Source organism: Brienomyrus brachyistius, chromosome 19 (genome assembly GCF_023856365.1).
Source record: "Brienomyrus brachyistius isolate T26 chromosome 19, BBRACH_0.4, whole genome shotgun sequence".
Lineage (NCBI taxonomy): Eukaryota > Metazoa > Chordata > Actinopteri > Osteoglossiformes > Mormyridae > Brienomyrus > Brienomyrus brachyistius.
Genome location: NC_064551.1, coordinates 19,748,192 through 19,775,113, shown reverse-complemented (window position 1 = coordinate 19,775,113; position 26,922 = coordinate 19,748,192). Strand labels below are relative to the sequence as shown.

Below are 26,922 nucleotides of genomic sequence, written 5' to 3'. Positions count from 1 at the left end.
ACTTTTATTCTTTGGCTTTAACTCAGTATAGAAGCTGCCTTGTGTCTTTGTTATTTCTACAATACAGCCGTGGAAAAAATTGAGAAACCACAGCACAATTTTTTATTTCACTCATTTCTCAATTTATGGGTGTGTGTCTGAATAATTTACATATTGTTTTCAAACTGCAGCCTGGCTCTTCCCTGCTTCTCATTGATGAAGGGCTTCTTCCTTGCTCTATGGGTCTTTAATGGCTTCTAGGAGTCCCAGCTGTCTTAGCAGTTTAATGTTTCCCATTCCTTTTGAAGGTCACTTGATGTCTTCTTCTGATTCATGAGAAATAGTCAGATACGTCTTCTCCGGCATTAGGAAGTTGCTTCTGCCCTTTACCTGCCTGGTTTCTGCTCTTTCCCAGTGTCTCCTGGTTCACCTTGTTCTTGTGTACTGCTGGCTTACAAATTCTGAGCCTTGAAGCAACCTGCTGCTCAGCAGAACCACAATTAAACCAGTATGTAAAAATGCAAATTTGTCTAAAACTAAAGAGTGGTCTCTAATTTTTTTCCACGGGTGTTGTGTTATTTTGATTGTACAGCACTTTGTTCAACTGCTGCTGCGTGAAATGTGTTTTATAAATAAATCAAACTTAAACTTAAAACCCCTCTAAAATCATTCATACAATATAGTCGACATACTCATATTTATCCTTAATGTGTAATTCAGTAGAGTAGAGTGGGAGGAAGGTATGGTCTGCATTGACAATCATTTAAAACGAAAGCTGAGGCGATTTTCTTATGATCATTTTTACTCCTGTGCCCAGATGGTTTTGCATCTATTATAGGCCTAATACATTATAAATGTTTTTGATATTCTGTCAAATTGCGCTGACTGCGCTAACCGCGCATGCACCTGATGTCATTTTTAGCTCGCATCACTACCCCTATGGCCCTGTTTGCCAGGTACGTGCCCTGGGTCCCTCACATCCGACCAGACTGAGAAATAAGATACCAGACGAAAGTGTCCTACAAATTACGGGACGTATAACTAAATATCAGAATTAATTACAGGCCAGTAAACGGCAGGCGTACAAACCATCACTGTGCACTTCTACTAAAACAGGTTACAAATGTAACCGTAAATATGTTTTCCATACTTGTTTCGTGTGCGTGGGGGTAATATTCCTGTTAATTACTATCTTGTGGTTCTCGTTATCAAGATGGATGAATCTATAAAGACAGGTTTCAATAAACAGTTGCTTCCCAAAGAAAAACATTAAAAGCAACAATTACAACTGAGGTTATTGTAGTTTTATCCTTTCCCCACCCATGATGACAAATGATTTATCCTTCCTTTTTTACCTGCGAAATTCCCAGGTAAGCAGCTGGCTGTTGAGGTCGTTCAAACCTCCCACACTCATTCCTTTCTTCTCCCTTTACGCCTTCATCACCCCTTCCCGAAAAAAAACGAGCCCCGCCAAGAGTTTCTCCACGGCTCAGCGCACCTGCTTGGCGATGATTCTGGCCGCCAGCCGGACCGTCTCCGTAGGACACCAGTTGTCGCCATAGTCGCACATGGCCGCGCATTCCAGCTTGTGCATGGGCCAGTCTCCTCTCTGTGGGGACAAACAGGTCACTGCACTCCACGTACGGACAGCAACACAGGATGAAGGCAAAGGGCGTTTCACAGGGAAAAACGTCTATATATATATATATATATATGGACAATATTTATGGTCATTTTATATATATAAATAAGAATCCATGCATCCATTGTCTGAAACCGCTTGTTCTGTTCGTGGGGTTATATGAATAATATAAAATGAATATGGCACGTGCACGTCTTTTACAGGAGAAATTGAACTTGTCTGCATTGTTAGTATACAGTTTTGGCAGTTTTGATGTGTTCTTTATAATATGTCTAGTTATCCTTGTGTATAAGTGCATCACAGTAACAATAAGAAAGAAAAATGTTAGACGCTTGCAGATATCTTTATCTTATGTTCACATAAAAACACATGATGTAATAATAGTGGTTTCGCGGGTCCACTTAACTGGCAGTCGACATTACAGTAGAAAGCTTTCTTACACTTTCCGCACTTAGACAGACCGTCCTTCCTGGGGAGGCACATGGGGAGAGGCAGAGCGCATGAGCAGGTAAACCACCTACAAACATGGCGAACTACCTGGCAGCGACTGCAACGCAAACTGTTCAGCAGATTGGAAATTCAGGACATTTCCTGTATAGTTCAGGTATCTTTTTTTTCATGGTAGCGAATGTCGAAATAAAACCACACACACATTTAAAAAACCGCCGTGGAAATCGCAGTCAGATGTATTAATATGTTCGCGCAGGTATGCCACAAATCCCAGTATACGATTGCTGATAATGAGAAACATCATTTTAAATTAGGCCTATCACTTCTTTGTGAAATATATAGTATATCCCCGGGGAGTGATTACTTTCCGAGAGGGCATTAACAAACAAACAATTATGCAAACAATTAGCCCAGAGAATGATGTTTAGCAATGCAAAATGAATCGGGCAAGGTTGCAATTGCACAAGATGTAGAAAATCGGCCTATATGCTTAAGTTTCACCTGTTCCACATACGTTAAGGGAAAGGGTGACCGATGGTAATGCAGTCTCTCGGACCGTAGTGGAACTCTGACGTTTTCAGTGACTTATCTCATTCAACGGACCTTATTAATCGTTTTGGAAGTTTGGTAATATAGTGCTGAACGACTGGACGAGCAACTTCTGTTTGCTTCCGGTTTAGAAAGTTATTGTGTGCTTCATGAATCACTTACAGCGCTCATGCTGTTGGTTTTACTATCCTGACCGAGAAGTTCTGGTTTTAGGTTTGCCTGGATATTAATAGCCGTGACCCTTATCTCGACCATCTGCTGTGTAGGACAGCATGCGAGAAACAGAAATGTCTTACTATACGTTAGTGAGACTTAGTGATAGTGAAGCGAGGCAAGAGAACAGATAGTGTCTCTTTGCAACTCACTCTGTTTCTTAACATTCGAAAATGCACCCTCTTCAGATGAAAAATGATTTTTTTAAATGTTCAGAAATAATGCATTGCACACAACTATCAGTTTCTTTAGACTGTAAATCGACCTCATTCAAGACGAACGGAAAGGTTTTATTTTCATTCAGATCAGTTAAGACCCACTTGCAAAGTGCAGGAGTAATTGTTTCACAGTGATCTTCGATTTCTGTTCACTTGTCTCGGATTAAAGTAACTTTCAGTCTAATCTGTAACTAGTTTTTAAAGCCATAGATTTTTTCAATGCTTTGGACAAGCAATAAGCGTTTTGATTCTATTTAGGCTTCGTGGTCCATCTGTGGTAAATATTAAAATATGATGAGTCATTAAACAGGATCTTTTGGGAAAGACACCGTATGTTTACGATTTAGTAAAAGTCCTAACGTTTTAATTACTGCTCTCTGTCCTCTGTGTTTATGGCTGGTTGTATTTCTCAGTTATTAATTTTGTTGAAATGTACAATTGCAGTACGGCGAAGGGAACTAAAGACTGTCTAATAACATCGATCCAGTTCATTGTCAGACTACATTCTCTCTTCAACCGGAATCTGTCATGCACAGGCCAGTTTATGCAAATAGTAAATAAAGTCTGCTAGTTACTGCTGGACTTTTTGTTTTTAGATTGCTGAACTGTGGAGGTTACCATATGATGCATACTACGCACAAAACGCATTGGTCTGCATTTACAACAGGCACTAGGGTGGTTGACGTGTAGTGTAATCACAGGCACACTGTGTAATAGCTATGATAGGCTTAGGTTAATGAATGTGGTGTATATACAATGGCGCAGAGGGCAGTTTGATTTTAGAGCAGGGAGGGCACGCGATAATTTATATACAAATGTCTATTTGTTGGGTGTTTATTTTGGGATACACGTCACCCCGGTTCTTACGCTTCTCTGTAGCCTATATAGGCCTGTGTTTAGGAAGGCTGAGATCCTTTTTGGCTTGTGTCCAGTAAAAACATAAAAAACAGTATTTTGCAAGTAAAGCTATTTTGTAGGCAGTTTGCCTATAGTACGAATCCGTCCACATTGTGTGTTGGCGAATGATGTTTGCATCTGTTACCCCAATCGTATCCCTAATTAGATCGCACGTGGCTGACCACTTGTCCGAAGGCGAGCGAAGTCAGCACTGTTAACTACCAGTGTGAAGTAGGCCCTGCTACTTGTTAAAAATAGATGTTATGCAGTGCCCAGTGTCCCCATTACGCCAAGCTAAAGTCAGGCCACTCGTGACTCGTAGCCAGTTTTTCTAGATTTCTCCGCATTTAGATGATGAGATCGGTTAATCTTTAGTCTTATTTTAAGAGATGCAAAGGCAGCAAAAAACAGCATTAATGACGGCAAAACCTGACCGGTAATTTTGACTGAAGTGCAGTTATGCGTGCTTGCCAAACTGAACGAATTCTACATTATTTTTATTATTATTATTATTGTTGTTGTTGTTGTAATCGCTAAATGATTATTACCCGAACAGTGGAACCCCTTTTAGACGGGCTTAACTTACTCATTATAAGTTAATATTTTTTAAACATTAATCATTGTATGCTGGCCACTTTCCAAACGACAGCCTACCTTAGGAAGCAGAATTCACAGTAGCCGCCCCTCTCCGAGACTGTTAACACGGACGCGTACGCCGGACAGGAAAACAGGAGGTCCCCAACTTTGAAATGTTTCGCCGCCTTCAGTCCTCTCCCCTTACCGGGACTATCGAACTTTTCGATACCTTCTATTACTGCAGTTTTCATTGTCCCTTATGGTTTTTTTTCTCCCCTCCTGTCCCGTTCTTTCCAAAAAGGTTTAAACTAGGCTGCAGTCCAAGCGCGCCGGATTAATTACCCCTGCACCACTAAGGGGGAAGGTGTAAAATGCCCCAGTGTCCGATTGCTCTGCACCGATCCGGGACGGTGGCTTCGGCAATTCCGGGGTAATTCTCAGTCGCCAGATCCCGCCCATATCTGTGTCCGTCCGGGCGGGGAGTGGCAGCGCTCCCGTTTGCCAATGTACTTATCTGCATCCCTTCTTGTTTAATTTGTGGTATGGATTCCAGTTAAAAACGTCCCGCTATTCATCTGTCTGTGATGTTGAGTGGCTAGTAATTTCTTTTTTTTTTCTTCCCATATGGCGAATATGCTAAGCCTGTAAAAATCGTTTTGTTCTGCTATGCGTGGAGCAGTAATTCTGCACTAAAGCACTTTAAGTTTGAATAACAAGGAGGTAAAGCTGCTGTACTAGCTGTTTCACATCGCATTTTGTAACTGAAATTAGGTTGTATTTAATCGAAGTTTAGATATAATACAGTAGAGGTATTGCGTTATTCTTGAGAAAACCTAACGTTACACGTTCGTTATGTTTTATTCAAATTTAACATATTGGAATAAATGCTATATCTACAGAAAACTCTCTCAATTCACTTTATTTACAATTAAAGCACAGCTTGTAAGGCGTCACGCCAGTCACCGACCAGTTATACCAACGATATATATCACCGAGTCCGTTACTGGACTCACTGCTGCAGCAGTTCCTCAGATTTTAGGCTTTCCCTGAGCCTCAGATTGCCTGGCTGTTTACAAATGAGAGTTTTCCTGGAAAAATCGCCGAGATTACCAAGGAGCTAAATGTAATATAGCGTAATTGCTAGGCAAGAGATTATTAAAGCGGGATATTCTTAAGAAGTACAAAAATACAAGCTTATAGTAATAATATCAAATTTAGTAATACGAACAAAAATAGTCCCCTCGAACCCTGTTTTGTCGTGGACCTCATCACACAAGGGCGCACTATTGAACACACAAGGCATGGAAACCAGAAGTGTACATATATTTATTCAGCACAGAGTGTGGTCACTCGGGGTCACAGCATAGGGTCTGCCAACATCCAGGACCCCTGGAGCAGTTAGGGTTAAGGGCCTTGGTCCAGGTGATACGAGATTCTAAGAGCCAGAGTATTCAGATCAAGCTTCTATAGACACAGAGACAGAGGCCATACCCTACTGAGGTAAATGCATTATTGCAGTATTAATGAATATAATGTTGGGTCAGCTGGATGGTGCTGATATCACAGGAATGGAGTATTTATATCTGGAACTAGCAGAACTTTATGCATCGTAGAATTTAAAATGTGTTAACTGCATTATATTTCATTAAAACAGAATTGTTTTCATGATCAGGAAAGATTTTTATGATAATTTTACCCCAAAACAAGTAACATAAAATTTAAGAAAACACCAGAAGCAGAAGATACACAAACATACACATCTTAGGAAAAATGTGGCGGAGAGAAGCCAGTAGACGCGATTGGAGTGCCCTCTGGAGTTACGCGCTGAAGTGCGTCCTGGAAGGTGACTTCTCTGCCCCTTCTTGAAGTGTGAGACCGATCCTGCAGTCGCCAAGCTCCGGGGAAGAAAACAGATGGGACTTTTATTTCCAACTTTTCAGGCCTGAAACTGTCAGATGACATGCTTTTATGTCGGTCTTGGTGAGATCTTGTAGATATGGAGAATCTGTTTGCAGTTTTGGTACAAATTCCAGGCTGTAGCCAATGAGAGAGAGAAGGAGGGGGCGCTTGAGGTTGTCAAACACAACTGAAGAGGATTTTTAAGACGACCCAGAAGCTCGTCAATAATAGACTTGCAGAAGTCAAGGTGAGAGGTAGGGCAGCAGCAGGGGTTAGAGACATATGGGTAGATTTGTTAAATATCTAGAAACCTCATATCTGCAGAACTGGATTACCAATGATCTGCGATGCTGCTGTTCATACAAAGGGTGGCCCTAAGGCCTTTAAAACAGTTATTGCTACATCGTGTTACTTACAGTTATGGTGAACTGGTAGCTAATGAACTGGGATGGTTGGGAAGTGGATAATCACACTCTCCCACTGATTGGGAACTGACGTAGGAGGTGATGGCCATGTCAGGACAGCATACAGCAATCTAAGAAGAAACATGACAGTTAGGGTTGGGATGACGTCTAACCTTGAAGCCAGATTGGTGTTGTCCAGTAATGAATTCTGGGAAAGCAGCACATTTGAGGGATTTAGATAGACAGCGGGGAAAACTTGTCTGTTCTCCTGACCGTCAGTTGTCTGAGGGTCAACGTCTTCTGAGGAAGGGTGGCTTGCACCAATTTGAAAGGAGCCAGTGGTGAAGGAAGAGTTAAAACCTAATGGGACAAGTGGGAAGAGGAGGGTAGAAGAGAAGATGGGGTTAGGAGGACAATTCTTCCAATGCTGAGGCAGCAAGGATTGGAATACTTCTGTGTAAGAAGAAGAAGCTGTAAATAATGCACTTTAGAAGACGGAAGTAATGAGAGGAACGTCGGCCTTGAAAACTAACTGCCAATCATCTTCACCTTCAAATGACAGGCAAAATCACCCATGGTGAGAAATAGGGGGGGGGGTTTACGGGGGGCTGCAAATTATTCTGAAAGTAAGTCACCTTGATGTAAGAAACGGCTAAATGGAATGAAGCCAGGACACTCTCGTCGGTCACAATCCCGGTTTTCTTGAATTTGAAGCATTGTTGTCCTGATGCACATTGTGCTGGCATCTGGCGAACCTAAAAGCCAGGTACTTCAGAAAAGTCGTGAGGGCCTGTGAATGATGGTCAGTGAGCAGAAGTGAGGCGAGGACTGTGAAGAAGAGAACAGACAGTGGGTCGGTTTGATTGTGAGAGAAATGGTGCTTTTCCACTGCCACCAAGAACCGAGCTGCACTGTGAATTGACGATTTCCCTTTGTAAATTATGTGAACTTTGCGGGAGCTGTGCCTGCGCTGACGCGATTCAATTTTATTTATATAGCGCTTTCAACAACAGCCATTGTCACAAAGCACTTTACATTTAACCGGCCAGAACCCCACCAAGCAAGCCTGAGGCGACAGTGGCAAGGAAAAACTCCCTCTAGCAGGAAGAAACCTTGAGAGGAACCTAGACTCGGAAGGGGACCCCATCCTCCTCTGGGCAACCGGGGAGCATGAAACTGCATTTATACTGAGATTCATTAGAGTTCACATAATTATAAAGCCCCAGCTGCTTTCATGTTGTTATCTCCAGGAGTCCAGGTGCGGGTTCACTGGGTGTAGAGTCTGCAGTGAAATACCAAAGCGAGCTGGAACTGTCTCTCTTTGCAGTACATCTCGGGTATGGGTCAGCTCCTGTATGCCAGTGGAAAAACACCAACAGAGACTATCAGGAGGAAAGAACAGTGCATGAATTGGTAATGAGATTGACAAGAGGGTGAATTCTGAATGAAGTGTACTGTGGTTCCTAGTAAAATGCAGGGTACCCTGGTTGTCGGGCTTCAAGGCACAGACTGAGACGTGGTGAGGGCAGGTTAATTCAGCCAGGAGAATAGGGTTCAGCACTGAGCTGATCCAGGCCTATGAGAAAAGCCAAGATGATCTGCTGGCCAGTCAAATGCAGTAACAGAGAGGCTGGCTGCTATAGTTACAGTAACCGCAGGAAATTCAGATTGGGAGACAGATGTGTGAGAAAAGGAAAGATATTATGACCGTTGTAGAGTAATTAGTACACTGAACTGCTCTGCTCAAGGGGCAGTGTGTCCGATAGAGTAAAGAGGTGTGTTAGATTGGCTGTTGGATTAGCCATATCACAGGAAAGCCCATGTCATTGTTGACAGAACACAATGGTGGTACTTTAATCATTATTCATGTATATTTCTCCCTGATTTATATTTGCCCACAGCAAACATGCTATCCTAGTTCAAACCGTGAAGTGGGCTGAGTGATGTCACCCATTGGGCCCTTGATCCGGGCCCTTAGCCCCAGTTGCTCAAGGGACTTGCTGACCCTACTCTCTCAAAAAAAGGACGTCACTTTGGATAAAAGCACCTGCTGGATAAATGAAAAGTTACTTTCGGAGGGATCAATGCCTTCCATTGCCTTGGGTGTGAACACATAACATCCATTGTCTCTTTTTATTAACTGTCATTTGGCACTATCAAGGTATACCTGGTGTGTTGAAGAAACAGACTGAAAGTCAATAAAATGTCATGAGGGATGCTGGGGGGGGGGGGGGGGGTAAGTCTGCCAGAAAAAGGTTTTTCTAGAGGGGGCACCTGGGTTTGACTGCCTGTGCTGGGGTGACTGTTTGGGTAATTTATACATTGACATTTACAGTGCTGGCAGTGAATAATGCTGTCATCTAGGAGTGGTCTGATGGAATCCATAGCTTGAAAAATGTGTGCAGAAACATTTTAGTTGCTATGTGTGTTGAAAGAGGACCAATGCCGGCATTAATTGGCTGTTCCAAATATAAATAAATAAATAAATAAAATTAGACATAAAGGCTTCCAACTGTGAAGAAAAATAATACATGGAAAAGATGGAGAGTGGAGCAAGACAATTACAACACGGTGGCTTTTCTCTGTTGCCTGGAGGCTCTGAGATATAACCGTACAACCTTCAATTCATCACAGCGGGTTCCTTAGCGTGTTGCAACAGGGACGTCCTTTGCTGGTACCGGGCGTGAAGACGCAGAAACCGCCTTCCTGACGAATGCATTCATTCAGCGGGCTCGCGGTCTGTGGCCGCCTGAAAAATAAAAACATCCGCCCGGTAAGTTGCAGGCGGGCTCAGGGAGAAACCGATGTGAAATGAACCGAAGGAGGCAACGCTCTATTTTCGGGGACCGGTCCCGCTTCTACGTCTCTCGGACGGTCAACCGGTTCGCGTTTTCCTGAAGGAGAACTAAGCTCGGCGCCTTGGATCTCCATCATAGTGTCACCCTGTAATTGCTTTTTGGGCACCTCAGTGCCCGGTACCCGCTGGGCAGCCGCCGGTCACCTTCCCTAAAGTACCATCTGAGGAAAGTTAAAAAAAAAATAAAAAATTAACAGCTTGTTGTTCGCAAATGGGGGGTGTATAAAAGAGGTTTTTTTCAGGATGAATTAAACCTGAAGCAATACTTCATGAAGGCTTATTGCACGCGCATATATGTGTGTGTGTGTGTGTAATATATATAAATATATGTATATGTGTATATATATATATAAAATGTCTTGATAAGCATTGTGACCTACCTAAGTCCTGCCTGCAAAATGATGAATTGCTCTTCTGCTGTATCATTATGATGCTTAAAATAGTGGTCGAGCACTAAGAAGGGGGAGAATGATGTACTGTGACGTGCAGATTAGCACCTTGTTCAAGTTTCAAACCGTTATCTGTCAGGCACAGTGCGAAAGCAGCCAGCGAGGGGGTAAATGGTTTTTGTTTCTGTGCTAAATGAAAATGCAACGAAGCACCATCTTAGAACAGTATATGACCTTTACGTGTGCACGCGCGTGTGCGTGGGTGCCATGTATAACTAACTGCAAAATCTCAGTAGGGAATTACTGTTATACCGTACGCGTAAAAACATTATTACATGCAAAGTAAATTATCAAGCCTAAGTAATACAGATAAAACTATAATTGCCTTTTTGTTGGTTGCATTTTGGTGCTAATTAAATGTCGTAATCCCCAGTTGCCTCTAAGAGAACCAAGCTATTTTTTAATCCCTCTTCGCCGTCATCAATCTTCATAAGCAACATTGCACAATGTTATTCGTCTTTAACAATATCTTTCAATGCTCCCATGGTACTGTAGATTCAGTTTCTTTTTAATATAATGCTAGTACGAGTCATTTTAAAAATTTTATTTACCGATATATGATGAGATATCCTAGCTGATTTTTTTGGCGAAAAGTAATATTATATTAATTAAACCTTATTAATTTGGAATATAAGGTATTAATGCTCCATCTAAAAGTCAGGTAGGCAGTTAGGCATGCTCTTTTAGTAAGCAAAAAGGTCTCAAAACCAAATTATCTCTAAAGGCCTGTGGCACATGCGCCTTGCAGTCGGTCCGCGTGGTGCACTGTACCGGTACCAATAGTATAGCTTTGCCTGCAGCCACCAGCCTCCAGTTTGCATTAAACCAGCGCGACGTAAGGCTCAGCTGCAGTGTTCGACACTGTCCTCCCACCTTGGAGGGGCAAGGCACAATCCAATTTTATATACATCCTACCTAAAAATGCACAAGTTCTTAGTTCCGAAAAGATAATGAGCAGCCTAACTTTCTGCTTTCTGTTTTTCCAACTCATTTTACTTAAGCTTATTAAAGCTCTTAATAAACGCCAAACATTTACAGAACATATATTATAAATTTTACTATAGTGACATCTAGTGGCCAACGTACTGAATTATAATACCACTAGTTGTGTTATACTTCGATTAATACTTTATGAAATATTCAAATAACTAAATAAGCAAAAAGCAACGAAAATTATTTAAGCGTGTCAGGAGGTGTAAGTGACTGCACGTGCATGTGCCCTGCGTTAGTTCGTCCTGGGTATTACTCGAGTCATGCGTCGCACACTGCCTGGTTCAAGCGGTTGGAAAATAAATGGATAGTTTTCTCAAAATACACAGGCACACAAACAGTTTTTGAATGTCCCCCATGAACGCACTTTGATATATAGACGCACAAGTTTTGTAGTATTATTATCATTATATTATAACAGAATCCCATAAAAAAACATTTGCTCATATTGCAGCGCCCTCTTCTGGACACCTTAAAGCATCTGACTAATGAAGAGCCTTATCAAGGAGTCAGATTCCAGAAATATATACTCACTGTCGCTCATATTTAATGGGCTAACTGCTTTGCACCCAATAATTTTTCATGCTAATTTCCATCATTAAAAGCAGAAGGTCTGAAAAGAGAATGTCAAGAAACATTTTCCTACAAAACAGAGAGGTCATATAAAAAAAAAACGAATAAATGATTTTTTTTTGTTACATACGTTGCTGTTGATGCTGCTCTTGCCTTATTCCTTCAGAGAACAGTAAGACATGTTTTTCTGTTACAGAAAACCAGGAACAAACATGGGCAACACGAACATAAACGTTTATATGTTGACTTCCATTTAACACGCAGCGAGCTTTTTGTAGTACGTCTGTGTTTTTTAGAGCATTTGATTGGATGAAGACAGCAACCCTTCTGATCTGCTTCTGTAGAGGTGGCCTGCATTAATATTATTAATATTATTATTATTATTATTATTATTGTCGTTCCTGATTTAAATTTAAGAAAAGATCTGATCCTCTGGCCTCTCTCCTTTCATCCGCCTTCAGCATTATATTTCATAACACACTCTGTGTATAAATACAAAGATTTGGCTCACATCTGGGCCTAGGGGTGGAGGGACATCTAAAGCTCTTACCCCAGATGTACAGTTTAATTCAATTGTTTAAGTCTTTCTGACCTAAAGATTTATTTGTCATTCTGGTGAAAAATCAAGCCCGCAGAAATAAGGGAATTTCCATTTATGATTGCTGTTGTTGTTGTCCTACCAAATTGTCAAAATTAATTAGCAAATGCTTATACAGTAACTGTAGCTGTTTGCTGTCTCTCTAGAGCTCCTTCACTCTCAATAACAAGAATAATTCTGAAAGATGTGACTTAAAACATTAGATTGTTCCTGGTTATCATTATGAATGAAGGAAAATGATAAGGAGTGAAAAATCATAAGTAGATTTAGTTCTCAAGGAGACTCAGTCATGATAAAACATTACAATCTGTGCAGGTGACTCTGTTGCTGAGGATATTTCTGTACCTTTAATTCTCCCCGGGACAAACATGTAGAGATTAGCTCATGCCAAAGCTCGTTAAATTGCCCCAAGGTGTAGTGTTTGTTTTTCTGGAAATTGATGCAGTCGACTCCAAATATACGAGTCGCTGTAAATGCTGTATGAAATATCTTGCCTATGTGTGTGTTCTGTGAATTATTCTGCATTTCTGTGTATACTTTGATATCACGTCTGTCTGCTATTTGAGGAGAGTGCATTTCCTGGACCATTGTGTACACATATCAGCTTTAATGCATGCAGAAATGTGACTTCTAATAATCAGTAATAATTCACAATCATTCTGAGAACAGTAACGAATTTTGCGTTGTAGTAGTCAGACATGATTACGGTGACCAGCATCCATGTCAGACACTAAGAGTTCCTTCAGGTTTTAGACACTAAAATTGCTCGGCTAAATAGTTCAGATCTTCATGTACTGTTACTGGTTTAACATTAGTGACATGCGCATGATTATAGAAGACTGACCAATCAACACACAGCCAGAGCCCAGTACTTAGGTAAAATGCAGGGTCTTTTTAATTGAAATGGTAGTTTACAAACCCTGTCCTAGCTCATAGTGCCCCCCCCCCTTATGTAGACATGATGTTTTAGCCTCAATTAAGTTATATTCAAGGCAAAATGTGTAAAAAGGTGCTACAGTGAAAACTACAGTCAGCTGATTAATAATCGTGATATAAGCTGCTTCATACTGAAGGAGTCTGCTGATGGTGCCCTTAACAAATATGAGCCCAAGAAAGGTTTAAAGTCTGCTGGCAACTCGCTGCACTGCCCTTGGGGTGAAGGAGGAGTCTGGGTTGGTGGCAGATTTAGGGGAGGGTGGCCCGAGGGGTCAGGGGCAGATCTTTGGAGAGCACAGCAGGCTGGATGGAGGACGAGCTCAGCAGGGAGGAGAGCCTGACCGTATCAGGAATCTAGTGCTACGAGCTATGATCCGCAATGTGCCGTAAACGCCTGTGTGAAGCACAGTTAGAAATCGGCATGATATCCGACCACCTTGGTACCCATATGCGTGTTTTATACATGTGTCAGAGCACTGCAACCACGGCAGTAGCGCCCAGGCAGAAAACACAGATGATAATACTTTACTTTCCGGTTAGTGTCAAATCACAGGCAGTCTAATCCTCGTCATAATGCCGAAAGGTACATGCTAGCGTGGGCTGTATGGTATTTACACCTTTTTACGCGATTAGCTTGCCTGGTAGCTACATTTAGCAGACACTGTTTCACCAGTTAATGCTCACGTTTAAGAGCTGTCAAGTTATTGCCCTGTCAACTATTAAAAAAAGCAAAAAAAGGTTGAGCCAGCGTGCTTTGTTAAATGAGACAGCTATAGTTGTATCCATTACATTACAGGGAGATGAGTTTGGGGGGTGGGGGGGGGGGGGGTCAGGAGGACAGGTAGAAGGTGGATGTGAGTGCTTAGCAATCCAGGATGTGTCGCTATGGAATTTGGCTGTCCTTTTAATAGGAGCGGCTCAATGCAAGATGCTACCCTTCTCTTTGCATCCCTTCACTCCTAGAAACATCTGTTCAGGATCAAATGAGTTGCACATGAGTCGTATTAAATTAAACATGTTTCACGAGTACATGCCAGCCCTTGCTTTCTATGACATTTCTGTCCTCAGCTCCAGAGGGCTTGTGAAAGACAATGTTGACTTTGGCAGCTCCAACATGTCGCCCTAGGAATCTCAGGGATGCTAAGCTATCTTAGCTTGAAAAGGAAGGCCTCCGTCTGTCCCGTTTATCCGCTTGTCTCTGGCTTGGCCCAGGCCGAGGTGCTGAAACGGTGCCTCATGTCACTCCCGTAAGCCTTGCTTTCACTGCGGGGCTTAGCGCTCAGCTCCCGGGCCGTTTATGACCGGACAGCTGCGAAGCTAGCCACTAAAGTTAGACACGACAGCAGCCGCTGAATGATCCCACCGCTAAATCCTAGGCCAACAGCAATGCCATCCCCGCTAATAAACCTGCGTCGCATTTTACGCCATTCCCCTGCTTTCTGCATCCTGCGCTAATGGCTGCAGCCGGGAGCAGAGTTTGCAGCTCACCTGCAGCCAGTGAACGCGTAGGTGCTGACGGGAAGCACGTGATGAGGAAATGCCAAAAAAATGCCATTTGGAAACAAAGGGATGTCATGCGTTCCTGCTCCCAATACACAGCTGATTTCACCCCAGCTAAAAATAGCTCCCCTGAATTTTTTCCTACTGTAACAGTTTAGCAATCGAAGGAACTCACTCCACAGATGATGAAAGTACTTACCTTTGGCCTATGTATAGCTAGAGAGATGCCACGTGAAAGTTAGGTGCTTTGGGATGACCTATAAAAAGAGCACCCCTGGGTTGGGGGTAGGGGGGGGCATCGCGGGAGGTATACAGTCACATGTCACGGTGAACATTCCGCCTTTGCGGTTAAGACGCGAGTCGCCATTCTTGTGTTCCGATCGATGCCTGCAGGAGGCGGTGCCGGCCTGAGGTCGCAGGGATATTCTGGAGCTGAAAGGTAATCTGATGGTAATCTGCAGTCTGTCATCGGGAGTCGGCAATGGGGAAGGACGGGAGAGCAAAGACAGGCGGAGAGGCACGTCTGGATGCATTTAAAGCGGCATAAAAATCAATAAAAAAAAACAAGACCCTCTTCTGGATATGCAGTAGTGGACAACGGATAAATAAGGAACACTTAATATCTTTAGTGCTCTATGTAGTCAAACATATTAGCCGAGGTAATATACCACCAATTCAAGGCGATCCTCATCCTAGACAGTTTAACCTCTGAAGATTCGCTGATGCACAAATTTGTATATGACAGTTGAATTACTAATTAGGAGTAAAGTTGGATTTATTATGTCTTATATGAGAGGCTCATTTTTCCAAAGTAATTTTCTGTGCAAAGTCACAGTTTTGCCAGGTTTTCTTTCCGGCTCACAGAAATGATCAAGCATTTGCATTAATCATTTTCTTTATTCTTGTCCTTACACAAGCAATATTCTGGAAATGGATCTGAAACACCTTTTTTTTTTCTCTAACAATATCAAGCAGAAATGCGTCTGCATTGGATTATAAATTTAGAGATTATCAACTTTAAGGAATATCCATCCATCCATTTTCCAAACCGCTTATCCTACTGGGTCGCGGGGGGTCTCCAACTCGAACCCGGGTCCCAGAGGTGTGAGGCGACAGTGCTAACCACTGCACAACCATGCCGCCCCCTTTAAGGAATATGTCACTTTAAAATGCAGCATAAAGTAACATCCTTTACTATGCAGCAGAGATACGAGTCGATAATCGGTGCTAGTTTGTATCTGCTGATGGCAAAGCCAATGAAAGGAACTTTAAGTCTTTAAATAATATTATACAAATAATATACAACATGATCCACATTCAGATGCGCTTTTGTAAATTATGCACAACTAAATGTCTCCTGTACATAGATCCTGTACATTCCCCCCTTTTATATTTAGTGTTACATTACATTGTCTTATATTATGAAGTTTACTTTGCACAGGTTCTCACTACATGTGTGGAAAAATTAATTAGCTAATTAACTAATTGTCTGAAAACCCACAGTGTGGTCCAGCAGAGTGCTCCACGGCTTCCTGTCTACTGCTAAACCGCCATCGTACGGCATTATGGGAAGTCGATGCTCATGTCAGCTACTACGGCGCTTCGGGTTTCGTTTTATGGTTCCCTGTCACGGATTTAGATCAGGGTTGAGTAGAAGAACCTGCTCTTACGTCTACAGAGCGACTGTGAAGATCCAGGGCACATCGTAATCTCAGCTGGTCGGCAGCCGAGAGAGGAGATAAAATGCTAGCTATCAAAAATTAGTAAGAGATACATAGACTGCAGTTTGGGAAGAGCAGCACCACTCAGAAAGGCCAGCCCAGGACCGGCTCTCATGAGGTTAGCTTAGCTCATAGGTGATGACAAGGTGGTCGTATGTTACTGGAAATTAAGGCTTAGTGTTATCAATGTCCTTCCCTTTATAACATAACGGCAATTCCCGACTTCAGTGTCCCAAAGCACATTACCTTTAATTTCCTCTTTGTTATCACCATATTAACGTGAACAGGGCGGAATATTTGGACACTGTTAAGAGACATCCACATATAATTTGCATATCTTTTACAAATTAAGTGAATGAAACACGTTAATACGTAAAAAAAAACTGAGATTCAAAAATATATTTAACGTATACATGAATTTTAAACATGTATGTAATGTTGCAGAAGACTAATGACAGGGGTGTGTTTCAAAAATCATTATCATAAATTTGCATGGGTGCCCATGTGCTCTGAATGTGCCAGGCTGTAAATATAGGGCGTGTTTTTACTGTCCCAACATCTAATAAGGCTGAGGGGTTCACTGGTGTACATTAGATTAAGCAATGGCATGTTCCCTATTTTTCCCTCATCTTTCCTTTAAAAAAAAAAAAATAAAAGTATGAGATGAGATTGTCCTTGTCCCTTTATGAACTGAAGATAATTCTGGAAACTTCCTTGGGATTAAACGCCCGGGTCTGGCCAAGCTCATCGCTAAGGATTAAGTCCATAAAACATCCTTGCTTTATTCCTGCACGATTATTGTGTTTCGCTGAGAACTTGACTCTCAGAGGTAATCTTCTTGTCTTCGACTTCTGCGAAAGGTCGGCAGACCACCTCGCTGCGTTTTGAAAACATCACAAGAAGCTTATTTTTACATACAGCCCCTGTTTTTCCGAACAGCTGAATGTCACCCACTCCTATTTTGCTCGGGGCACTGCTGATTGTGGGGTTAATGATGTTACGCCAAGGTCTGGTACAAAATCAAAATGCAGACAGGATCTACGAATGCATTTAGCGCACTTAAACAAAGGGGGAACGCGACTTCGTTGATAGCTGGTTTGGCCGAGCACAAGTCTGAGGTCATGCCGATGGCTCCACTTTCAAAAGGAAAACAACAGTCGTCATTTTACAAACTGGCGCAGTCAGATAAAAGACACATCAAATCAAAAGCTGCCGCTTTTCAATTCAGTATTATTATTAGCGTGTGGTCAGTGCAGCTCAGCTATCCCTGTCTGTTATTAAATTAGTTTTTCCCTTAAAAAAATCATCCTTTGATTAAAATGGAAAATTTGCAATGATTATTAAGAAAAGAAATGAAAAAAAAATATTGCCAATCTTGAACACTGAACATTCTGGAATTCTAAATATCTATGTATGTATGTGTGTGTGTTTGGGGGAAAAACATATTTTATTTGTATGCTTCCTTGCATGTGTTTCCCCCACTGAAGGTGACCTGCTAAAAATCTGAAAATGATGACTATGTCTAGGACACTCAAGAAGTCTCCTGTGTTTACATGCTACAGCCCCCAGTCTGAAATATACCCATGTGACGTTGCTGTCAGCATCCAAAAATGGCAAAGTCTGTCTGTAATCGCGAGGACAGTGTGACACACAGATAGCAAAGACCCCTATTTGAATGTGTTGATTAGTCTGTATTGTCCCTCGAAGAAGAAAAAAAGTTGAGTACGGTGAACCTCAAAAATCCAGCTCTGAGTCTCTGCCTGGTGAGTTTGGGCCAAGGGCACAAGGCCACAACACTCAGTCATCGGCTTCCCTGGGACACGTCGCCTCCATGATCCCTCAGCAGGGAATGAAGCTCGCTACATCAGAGCGTTATCTTCCACGGAACTCATCGTCTGTCGAGTTGTTGTCGCTCAGTTATCAGATTTATCAAAGAAAATGCAAAGATGAATGAAAGATCGGGGACAGACGGTGCCAGTGGGCACGTCATCCCTGAGCGGTAATCTAATCACAGGACAATTTGGTTCTTGGACTCTGCTCGGATCCGGAGTGAAATCCGCCCCCTTTGGGAGCAGAGATCCGCTTCGATTTGAGATCTGCATGTAGAAAAGTCTCATTACGGTCCCGGTCCGGTTTAACCCTGCTGGAAACAACACGGGCAGAGCAGCTGGTGACTGACAGCACAGGACAGTCCCGTCCATGTGTCGATGTTTGAGTCTTGCATCGTACGTGACTGAAAGTTGATGTTCCCCAGAAAAGCTGCAGCATCCAGGCAATTTCTCTGCCTCGACCGGCTGCTGTTTCCTCGACGATGAGACAGATCTATCTCATCTGCACAGGCCGGCATGTAAATAGCCAGCAGGAGTCTGAGGAATAAGAGTTTCTCTGTGGGATGCTTTCCCTGCCGTCGCCCTTAGCGGACATCGAAGAGGTCGCTGGCCCAGATGCATGAGCTGCAATCTATTACGTATAAGTCGGTGAGCATGTACGAAAACATATAACAAAAAACTGCTTTGCAATACCACGTTAAACTTTTAAGAAGCTCTGGAGATAAAGAGGCTTTTACAATAGAACATATTGTGTGGTTGGGAAGCCGGGCTTGATTAATGTGTGCGATAATCACGGCATCAAATCACTTTCACTTATTAAGTCATGTTTAATATCCTAATGAAGCTTTAGTGAAGCAGATTTGGCGAGTTCCTTGCTCAGTGTGCATGCCGTGGCCCCTACAGACATGAGGCAGAGTCTGGTCACCGTAATTCCCTCCAACCGTATGGTCATCCCCCCCCCCATCTCTCAGTGGAGTAACGGCAGCTGGTCTTCAGTGTTGGGCCGCCGTCAGCTCCCAAAAGAAGTGTTGTATGTAGGTAACATACTGGTGTCTAAGCAGGAAATGAGGGAGGCTGGTCAAAGGAAATTCCCCAATGAACTTGTGACTACTTGGTCAAGATGGTACTGGGAACCAGACCTCATAACTTTTGAGCACTTCACAATGAAGATAGCTTTCAAACATGAAAATCATGGCACTTTCTAATTGAATTTACACCCACAATTTTTCATTAGGTGTCATTATTTGAATTAGAGTAAATGACTTTGCCTGTCAACTATTTCCTTTCAGCTACAACTTTATAAATATTCATTCTCCTTCAGCTGACCTCAGAGGGCTTCCAGACAGCACTGCTTCCAAAAGAACAGCATGCCATTGTCTTATTTATGGTGTACATTTGTCAGCCAACATCTTGATAGTGGACTGGTAATGCACGCTTCTCAGAAGGAAGGAAAAATATCTCTGGTGAATTATTGGTGTCCCTCAATAGCCACAGAGACTTGCCAATGTTGCCCTGGGGGAACAACTGGCACAAGGTTACAAAAGGGTGTTCCACTTCTTCTGTGGGCGATTTTTTTAATTTATTGTTGGTCAGCAGCTGTCATATACCTGGCCTTGCTGGCCCTGTCTATTCAGACTATCTTGGCAGCGGGACCTGAGCTGCACATTCCATGATGAAGTCAGTCTTAAAGATGACCCCTTCAGCATATGCCTCAAGGGCCGGTCTCCCAAAAATTGCACAATGGTGCATCCTTCCCTCAAACACCAAGCTATTTGCTCTATTCTGAAGACAGAGAAAATGGAGGCGCTGGTAGGGCGCCCAAACACCTTTCCATATGGTGCTCTCCATCCCCTGTGAGATGACAGAACATGAACATGAATTCGCAGAACATGAACTCCAATGCTTGCAGATCAGTCAACCACCCTCCCTTTACCCTTCCTGAGCCCCCTGTTCCCTATATCCTCTTCACCACCCCTCCCCAACCCACTCAGATCTCTCTTTGTTCATCTGGAATGACACCCCTCTGTATCATACCTTGGGAAATGTGGCGTTATAAATAGCGAAGTATCGAGGAGGTAAGTTTTGCAACCAGTATCCATTTCATGACAAATGAAATTCCTTGGCCCAGTCGGCAACAATGAGCTTGGAGCGCCGGCTAGCTTAAAGGGCCGCTCTGCCGGCTGCAGCTGTCAAGCTCGTCATCTCTTGTCTTGAGGCTCACCCTGGGCTAAACGCATAATTTCACGGATAAAGCATACAGTACAGAGGGGCACAGATTGCTTCGGTCTGGTTGCCAAAGTTCAAAAGACGGTTCAACACCATGGACGGGCTCACGAGCGCCTCTGTGGGCTCTGACTCGGCAGCACCTGTTGCCGATCAGGATGTCGTTCGTTCAGCTTCAGCGTTTGATGACATCATTCTATTGCCGACTACCATCGCCGGAGCCTGGAGGTTGGAAGTGTGACATAAACGCAGAGGTGGTATTAAGTCAGGTACGAGCACGCTCCACGGGCATGTGGAAAATCAAAAGCCTCAACTGAGAAGGACACCCCCAGGGGTTGGTACAAATATAGCACAAACACAACAGAAGCACAGGCCTCATTTTGAAGAGCACAGCACATCCTCTCCATTTGCCAATCTTAAATAAGTGTCAGCTGATACCCAAAACTGGTGATGCTGGTACCATAAAGTACAGATACAGGAAAATCTAAATACCCATGACTGGTTCTCTCTGTGCGTGTAATGATACATGGAAAATGCTAGACTTGTGATATTAATGGACTCAGCAGTACTTCTATGGTTGTTTGAGGTTAGAGCTGATTTCACAGACTGTGAACACAATTAAAAGAATTATAATCTGCTAGGCGGTTTGAACTTCAGGTGTGTGATGGTTTGAGAATATTTCTTTTAAGATGGTGATACTTTATTAATCCTTGTGGGGAAAGACGTTTTTTGATTCACCCCATGAGACTTGCATGCAAGTGAGAATTTGCCCGGGGGGGGGGGGGGGGGGGGGTCACAGTGAGAGGGCAGCCACCTTGTACTTGGGGAGGAAAGAACCTTGCTCAGGGGCCCATGAACAAGTGACTGGTCTGCTGTGGTTGGGTTTGAACCAACAAACATCTGCTCATACTCACAGCTGCTGAGCTATACAGCCCCCCCCCCCCCCATTTTTTTGTTTCCTCATTTAATGAATCGGCAAAGTAAAGCTGAAACAAAGCTTTGTTGTCAATAGTGCTTCTCAACTTAGGGAAAATATTTATATTTTGACAAAATATTGACATAGACTTGATATAATAAATTCTTTGATAGGGCATGAGTAAATGCAAAATGTGGGATTTCAGTGTGTGGGGCCTCGTGTTTAATTTGTGTAAATGCCTCCTGTCCATTTAAGTAACTGTAGCGGAATCAGCCCAGATCATACACTGCTTTAGCCCTGAGTGTGTGGCTATTGCGTGTCATTACTACCAAATAGGGCAATAATAGCTCATAATTTTGAAGAACTGTGATGCTTGTAATGAAATTAAACATTGTCTCACTTTTTCTCTGTGTCACTTTGCCTGCATTCTGCTATTGTTTAAAAATGACAAAACATTAATCGTCCTAGCTCACAGTTGTAAGCATTATACTGAATACTCTTAACTTTATAATAGTACGATAAATACGATAAATAGTACGATAAATAAACCTCAATCATGTTAAGAATCTGACAGAACAGTAAGAAAAATGAAATATGAGTCATTTTTAAATGCAGATGTCTCTGGTCATCTAGACAGCATCTTATATTACAAGAAAGTCTTTCCTCCAGACCCCAAGGGCTTATGAAACTCTGAATTGAATATAATCTCTGTAGTGTTCTTGTCAATGATATGAGATTCGTCTTTCAGAAGCCAGAAGCGTCTAGTAAATCCAACCAAAGATGTTTCAAAATTGCTCTATTTCAGCATGTATATCCCAGAGACTGCCTAAGGGCTGATTTTGTCTTCTCAATTGTATTTTTTCAGACACTGAGTTGTTCAGCGACCTCTTCAAACAGATTTCGCCAGTCCCTGTCGAAGACGCCTTTTGAAGCCACCCGATGAGTCCAGTCACCAGCTGTTTCTGAAACAGTCATGCCGTACATGGAAAAGCCGAAGTCCGTGACGGATGCCTACCTAAGAGGTGACAGTCTGAGAGGAGCCTGAACTTAACTAGCAAAGACATGCGAAGTTAACCAAACACGGCCCAGTATGGTTTGATTATGTGCGAAAGCATTGAATAGTTAATCAAACCACAGCAAAGGTCATACTTTTCCTAAGTTCACTCCTGGTGGTGTAGATCTACTCTGGTGAGCCGTGTGGGCTGTAGTAGTTGTCTAGCTTCCAAACACTCTTCTTGCCATCAGATCTGCATTCTCCTCTACTTCAGATAGGGGTTTGTGTGCTTGTTGTTGGACAAGATATCAGTCATGGACTATCTGTAAGTTAGGATCAACCCACTCCAGACGGATGACTGGGCTGTCTCTCTAGACATGACCTGAGCCCCACTTTGATTAGTTGCTTGCACTCCTTCACCAGTTCGATGCTTGGTGGTTCGTGAGCGTCCCATAACTGGTTGTGTTGATTAGCTCCTGCTCAAATACTGCTTACACTTGTAAGTGGACATTCATTGGAAGTTCAGCCTAGCTGCACTTACGCCTACTTAACTCCTTGACAGCTGTATTGCTTTGAGCCAAAGCCTCTCGATAATAAAATTAAATGTCAATGTGAAGAATGTCCTAAGATTGCAGCCCCTGGCCAGCTCAGCTCATCAGCTAGGTTTCACACCAGTGTTACCTGCTCGAGACGAAAGAGACATGCCTCACAAATCGGACCGTCAGCCGACTCCACATTCCCATGGGTGTGCTAAATGACAATGGTCCCCCACCAATGATTTTTGGTTCACTTTGAACTAGAAGAGCTTCATCCTAATTTTGCTGTTACTGTTGGCATGTGACGATTGTCAGATATCAGCAGTGAAAACACCATCGTGCTATTTCGGCCATGGGCAAAGCAGATTTACGGACTGGAAATGCTTATATCTTATTCTGATATTCATTTTGCCTGGGAAATTATACCAATGGGTATCTTACTGGGAGCAGACTTTTTGGGAACAGACTGGGTATCAGTCTCAGAGATTCAATACTCTAAAAGACGTATAATTCATTGCTCCCTGACAGTTATGAATTGGTAGGGCTGCATTCTGCGTATTGAATTTGAGTACCAGAAATATTTAGGAGAAAGAGGTTAGGGATAATCCCGACCTGATAAGGCTCTATCGCGCGTAATAACCTGACAGTTCAAAGAAATTAATGTTTTTAGGCAGAAGCTAAGACGATTTCAGGGAGATTTGATTGATGCATTTCAAATCCTGAAGGAAATTGAAAGACGGACTGAGCCCTTGGAGCAGGAGGTCGCTGCCAGCTTGATATCCGGTATCGGCATTTCATCATCCACTCAGATAATCAAGATTATTTGTGTAAAAAAGGAAAAACATACAGATAAATAAATTCAAATGAAATAGCAGGTTTGGACTCCATTCCCAGCAGCCCGATAGCCCAAGACACGGTCAATCAGGTTCAAGAACGAGCCTATAGTATAGATGGAAATCAAAAATTCCAAGTCAAATTTTAGTTTATAAATAAGATGAATCTAAGAGTTTTAGTATGAGGAACCTGAGCTCTAGTGCTGGTCATAAATCCACTCTGATAATCTAGGATTTTCTTATTACAGAGCTTGTCCCAAACAGCCTGAGACCACCTGCGCTGATTTCCTCAGGGTACCTTCAAGCCATTGCACAGGCATTGCTGCAGGACACCGTTGTCCGGGCAACCACAGAACCACATGAATCAGCCTCACTTACCGAACCTTTGGGACACTGATAATCACCGGTAAGTCTTTATGGTGTCCTGGGAGCAGGTGGTGCCCGTCCCGTCTAAGTTAAAACATGGTGGTTCGGTCACCAAAAAGTTCTGGGCCTGCACACTGTCCAGCTCAATGAGAATACAGTAATAAATGTACTGTTTTGTCAGGAATTTGCAGTTTTCAGCAAAAAACCCCCAAAACACTAGCTGTGTGCAGAGCTGGATAACTCCTATGTATATTTTAATAGCAGAAATTAAAAAGTAGGAATGCATTAATCTTTTAGAAATGGAGAACTTTTGACCGAATGGCTGGAAGAGCATGTTAGTCTTTCGTAAAAGAGCTTCCGGCTTGATTAATACTCGCCCCACATAGGACTAGGGGCAGTGCTGTTCCAGGAAAATATCCAGAGGGGTTTTTACAATGGCGAACCGGTCTTGTAGGAGTCGGAGGCCCCAACGCGCCAGTCTTTGCCGTGCCGCACGCGAGGCGTTTGGAGCTGCTCAATGCAATTAGGCGGGAGCTGGTTTTGGCCAGACCCCCCTCCTCGTGTCCCTTTTAGCCCCTGGGCAAACACCTGTTGCAGGCCAGTCCGTCAGCCTCCTGTGAAGTCCCTGCCGTTCTCCACAGAGGCTCCTTAGCATGGCGCTAACAGTCGGCCCCTTTAATTAAAGGACCCCCTCTGCTTTAAGGCTGCAGCCAGCTACCCCTCACGCTCCCCCTCCCCAAGCCAAAAGGCACCCCAGGTCCAACACCCACTCTGAGCCGGTCACTGCACGGCTATTGCAGCGACATGGGCCAGTTCTGCAATATTTAAATGAGCAGCTGTCCGAATCTTATATTTTCCTCGTTCTTGCATCAACCATTATGAGGGCATCTCAAAGGTAAAACATATGACAGGGAGAGGACATGTTTTAGGAATTTTTCCTTTTATTCATAATTTCTGCGCTCGCAGCTGTGGCCTGAAGCTGCCGATTTGGCCCACAGTTCAATTAAAATGTGTAGCCTTTGTCTGCCGCTTCCCAGGCTGCCCTCGTGAGCTACTAACTCTCCAGTTGGGTAGAGTTTCCACATTTCGGCAAGAATAAAAGAGAGCACAGTGATCTGTCCAACTGGAATCTGCTTCTGAAAAAAGAAGGGAGGGGGATGGGGGGGGTTACAACATAAAGAAGGCTAACAAGAAGTCTATTTCAATCCAGCTGCAAAATGTATAACTGAAGCTTACATGTGTTAACAACACACCTGAAAATACTAACCCTAAATATTGAAGAGTCTTAATAGCTAATTAATACTTAATAGCTGTCCCATAAAATTTTATTTTCGTTGTTAATGGTAATTACAATCCATCTGTCTTCGTACTGCTTATCCCGGCAGCCTGGAGCCTAGATAACAACAAAAACAATAATGATAATACTAATATTGACGATGATGTGTGAGAGACAAAACATAAGAGTTTACAAAAAAAAAAAAAAAATTAAAAAAAACATCAAGAATGTTTTTCCGGGAGAAGAAACATGGTAGAGAGTGACTTCAGGGCCAAGTTCATAACGGGACGTTTTGAATCACTGCGCTATTTAATCCCTGTGTCCTGCTGCAGTCACGTGCTCTCTGCAAGCATGCGACCTGGAAAAAACGAATGTAATGCGTAAAAATCAAACCAGCTCACAGCACACGGGCACAAGGCATTTGCTGAGTGATCACGGTCTGAAGAAGCGTATTGTGCGGGACTAAAAGGCTGACACATAATACGGGAGCCCGTTTGAATTGCGGGGAATTCGCGGGTGTGTACAGACTTTACGAAAGGAATCTGACTGAAATGGAAATGCCAGTAGCTTCTAATGCCCTTGTGGTTTCTGTTGTGCTGGAAGTTTAAAGACGTTGGTGTCTTTTTAATGGACTTCGGAAGCTGTTAATAAAAAAGGCACATTGTGATCTAACCTTGCCACCACCGCTAATGCGGTTGCAATGGCGATTAGCGTGAAGTTCAGGTTCCTGCCACTAGGTGTCGCTAAGCCATCTGGTACCTCTATTCTTATTACCGATTTCTTCCTATTTACTCACAAGCGTTGCCTCCACAGATTTATTGCCGCAGAGTTCACTGGTTCCTCTTCTAAAGAGGACACTTTTTTTAAAAATAAAGCTGCGCGTTTCTATATTTTATGCCTCTGGGCCACTTTGTAAGTGTTTATTCGATTATCAATCCATCATGACGAAGAGCGAAGTTTAAAAATATTTTTTCTTATATATGCACATTGTTCAAGTGTAACGTTTCCCATGAGATAAATCTAACGTGACAAAAGCTGATATCGATCGTCCTCAAATTTTATGAAATAAACATTTTTTTTTTAGGGAATGACACACAAGAAACCCCCCAAGCCTGTTCGGCTCTCCTACTTGTCACCTTTGACAGAAGACACCACCCCTCGGCCTTAAATGAGGCAGAGGGACATTTAGGTGCCTCCCACCTCCAGGTTCAGGCCAGCTTCCAGGCTGGGTTTTAGTGCCATGCTGTCGGCGCCCGCGTGAGCATGCTGCCGGAACATCTGCTGTCGGTTTGGCCCGAGGTTCGTCAATTCAGAGGCATGTGCAACGTACCGCCCTCTGAGGGGCATTTTGCTGAAGCGCGCCGGCAGATCGGCCCAATTCTCCCCTCGGTCGCTATCCCGTCCTTAGCGCCATTTAGCCTAATAGGGCTTCAGTGAATGATCGGCTTTCAGGCATTTTGCTAGCAGGAGTAGGACCCGGTGCCTGGCAAAGGAAAGT

General features: G+C 43.0%; 1 protein-coding gene and 2 long non-coding RNA genes across 17 annotated transcripts in view; 1 reads left to right on the top strand and 2 right to left on the bottom strand.

Annotated features, from left to right (window-relative positions):
* Positions 1–5,015, bottom strand: part of LOC125714480 (N-lysine methyltransferase SMYD2-A-like) — a 12,015-nt gene extending 7,000 nt beyond the window's left edge. Inside the window, exons 1-3 of one of the 2 annotated variants that reach the window (XM_048985136.1) lie at positions 4,603–5,015; positions 2,023–2,090; positions 1,478–1,584 (exon numbers count right to left, since the gene is read on the bottom strand). In XM_048985136.1, coding sequence (XP_048841093.1) covers positions 1,478–1,584; positions 2,023–2,090; positions 4,603–4,775 — 348 coding nt within the window. In that variant the 5' untranslated portion in view covers positions 4,776–5,015. Of the gene's footprint in view, positions 1–1,477; positions 1,589–2,022; positions 2,091–4,602 lie in introns of both variants that reach the window. The other variant, XM_048985135.1, reaches the window with a different exon arrangement.
* Positions 2,097–26,922, top strand: LOC125714482 (uncharacterized). Its single transcript, XR_007383757.1, has 3 exons — positions 2,097–2,225; positions 22,285–22,441; positions 24,031–26,922. It is a non-coding gene; the product is annotated as an uncharacterized LOC125714482 (long non-coding RNA).
* On the bottom strand, positions 5,829–10,198 carry LOC125714481 (uncharacterized). 14 transcript variants are annotated; one of them, XR_007383752.1, is made up of 7 exons: positions 10,065–10,197; positions 8,310–9,845; positions 8,124–8,178; positions 7,463–7,655; positions 7,101–7,187; positions 6,840–6,958; positions 5,829–6,558 (listed from the first exon to the last, which is right to left on the bottom strand). It is a non-coding gene; the product is annotated as an uncharacterized LOC125714481 (long non-coding RNA). The 14 variants fall into 14 exon arrangements; XR_007383755.1 differs by having other exon boundaries at positions 7,463–8,209; positions 8,310–8,403; positions 9,446–9,845; positions 10,065–10,194; XR_007383751.1 differs by having other exon boundaries at positions 7,463–8,178; positions 8,310–8,403; positions 9,446–9,845; positions 10,065–10,194.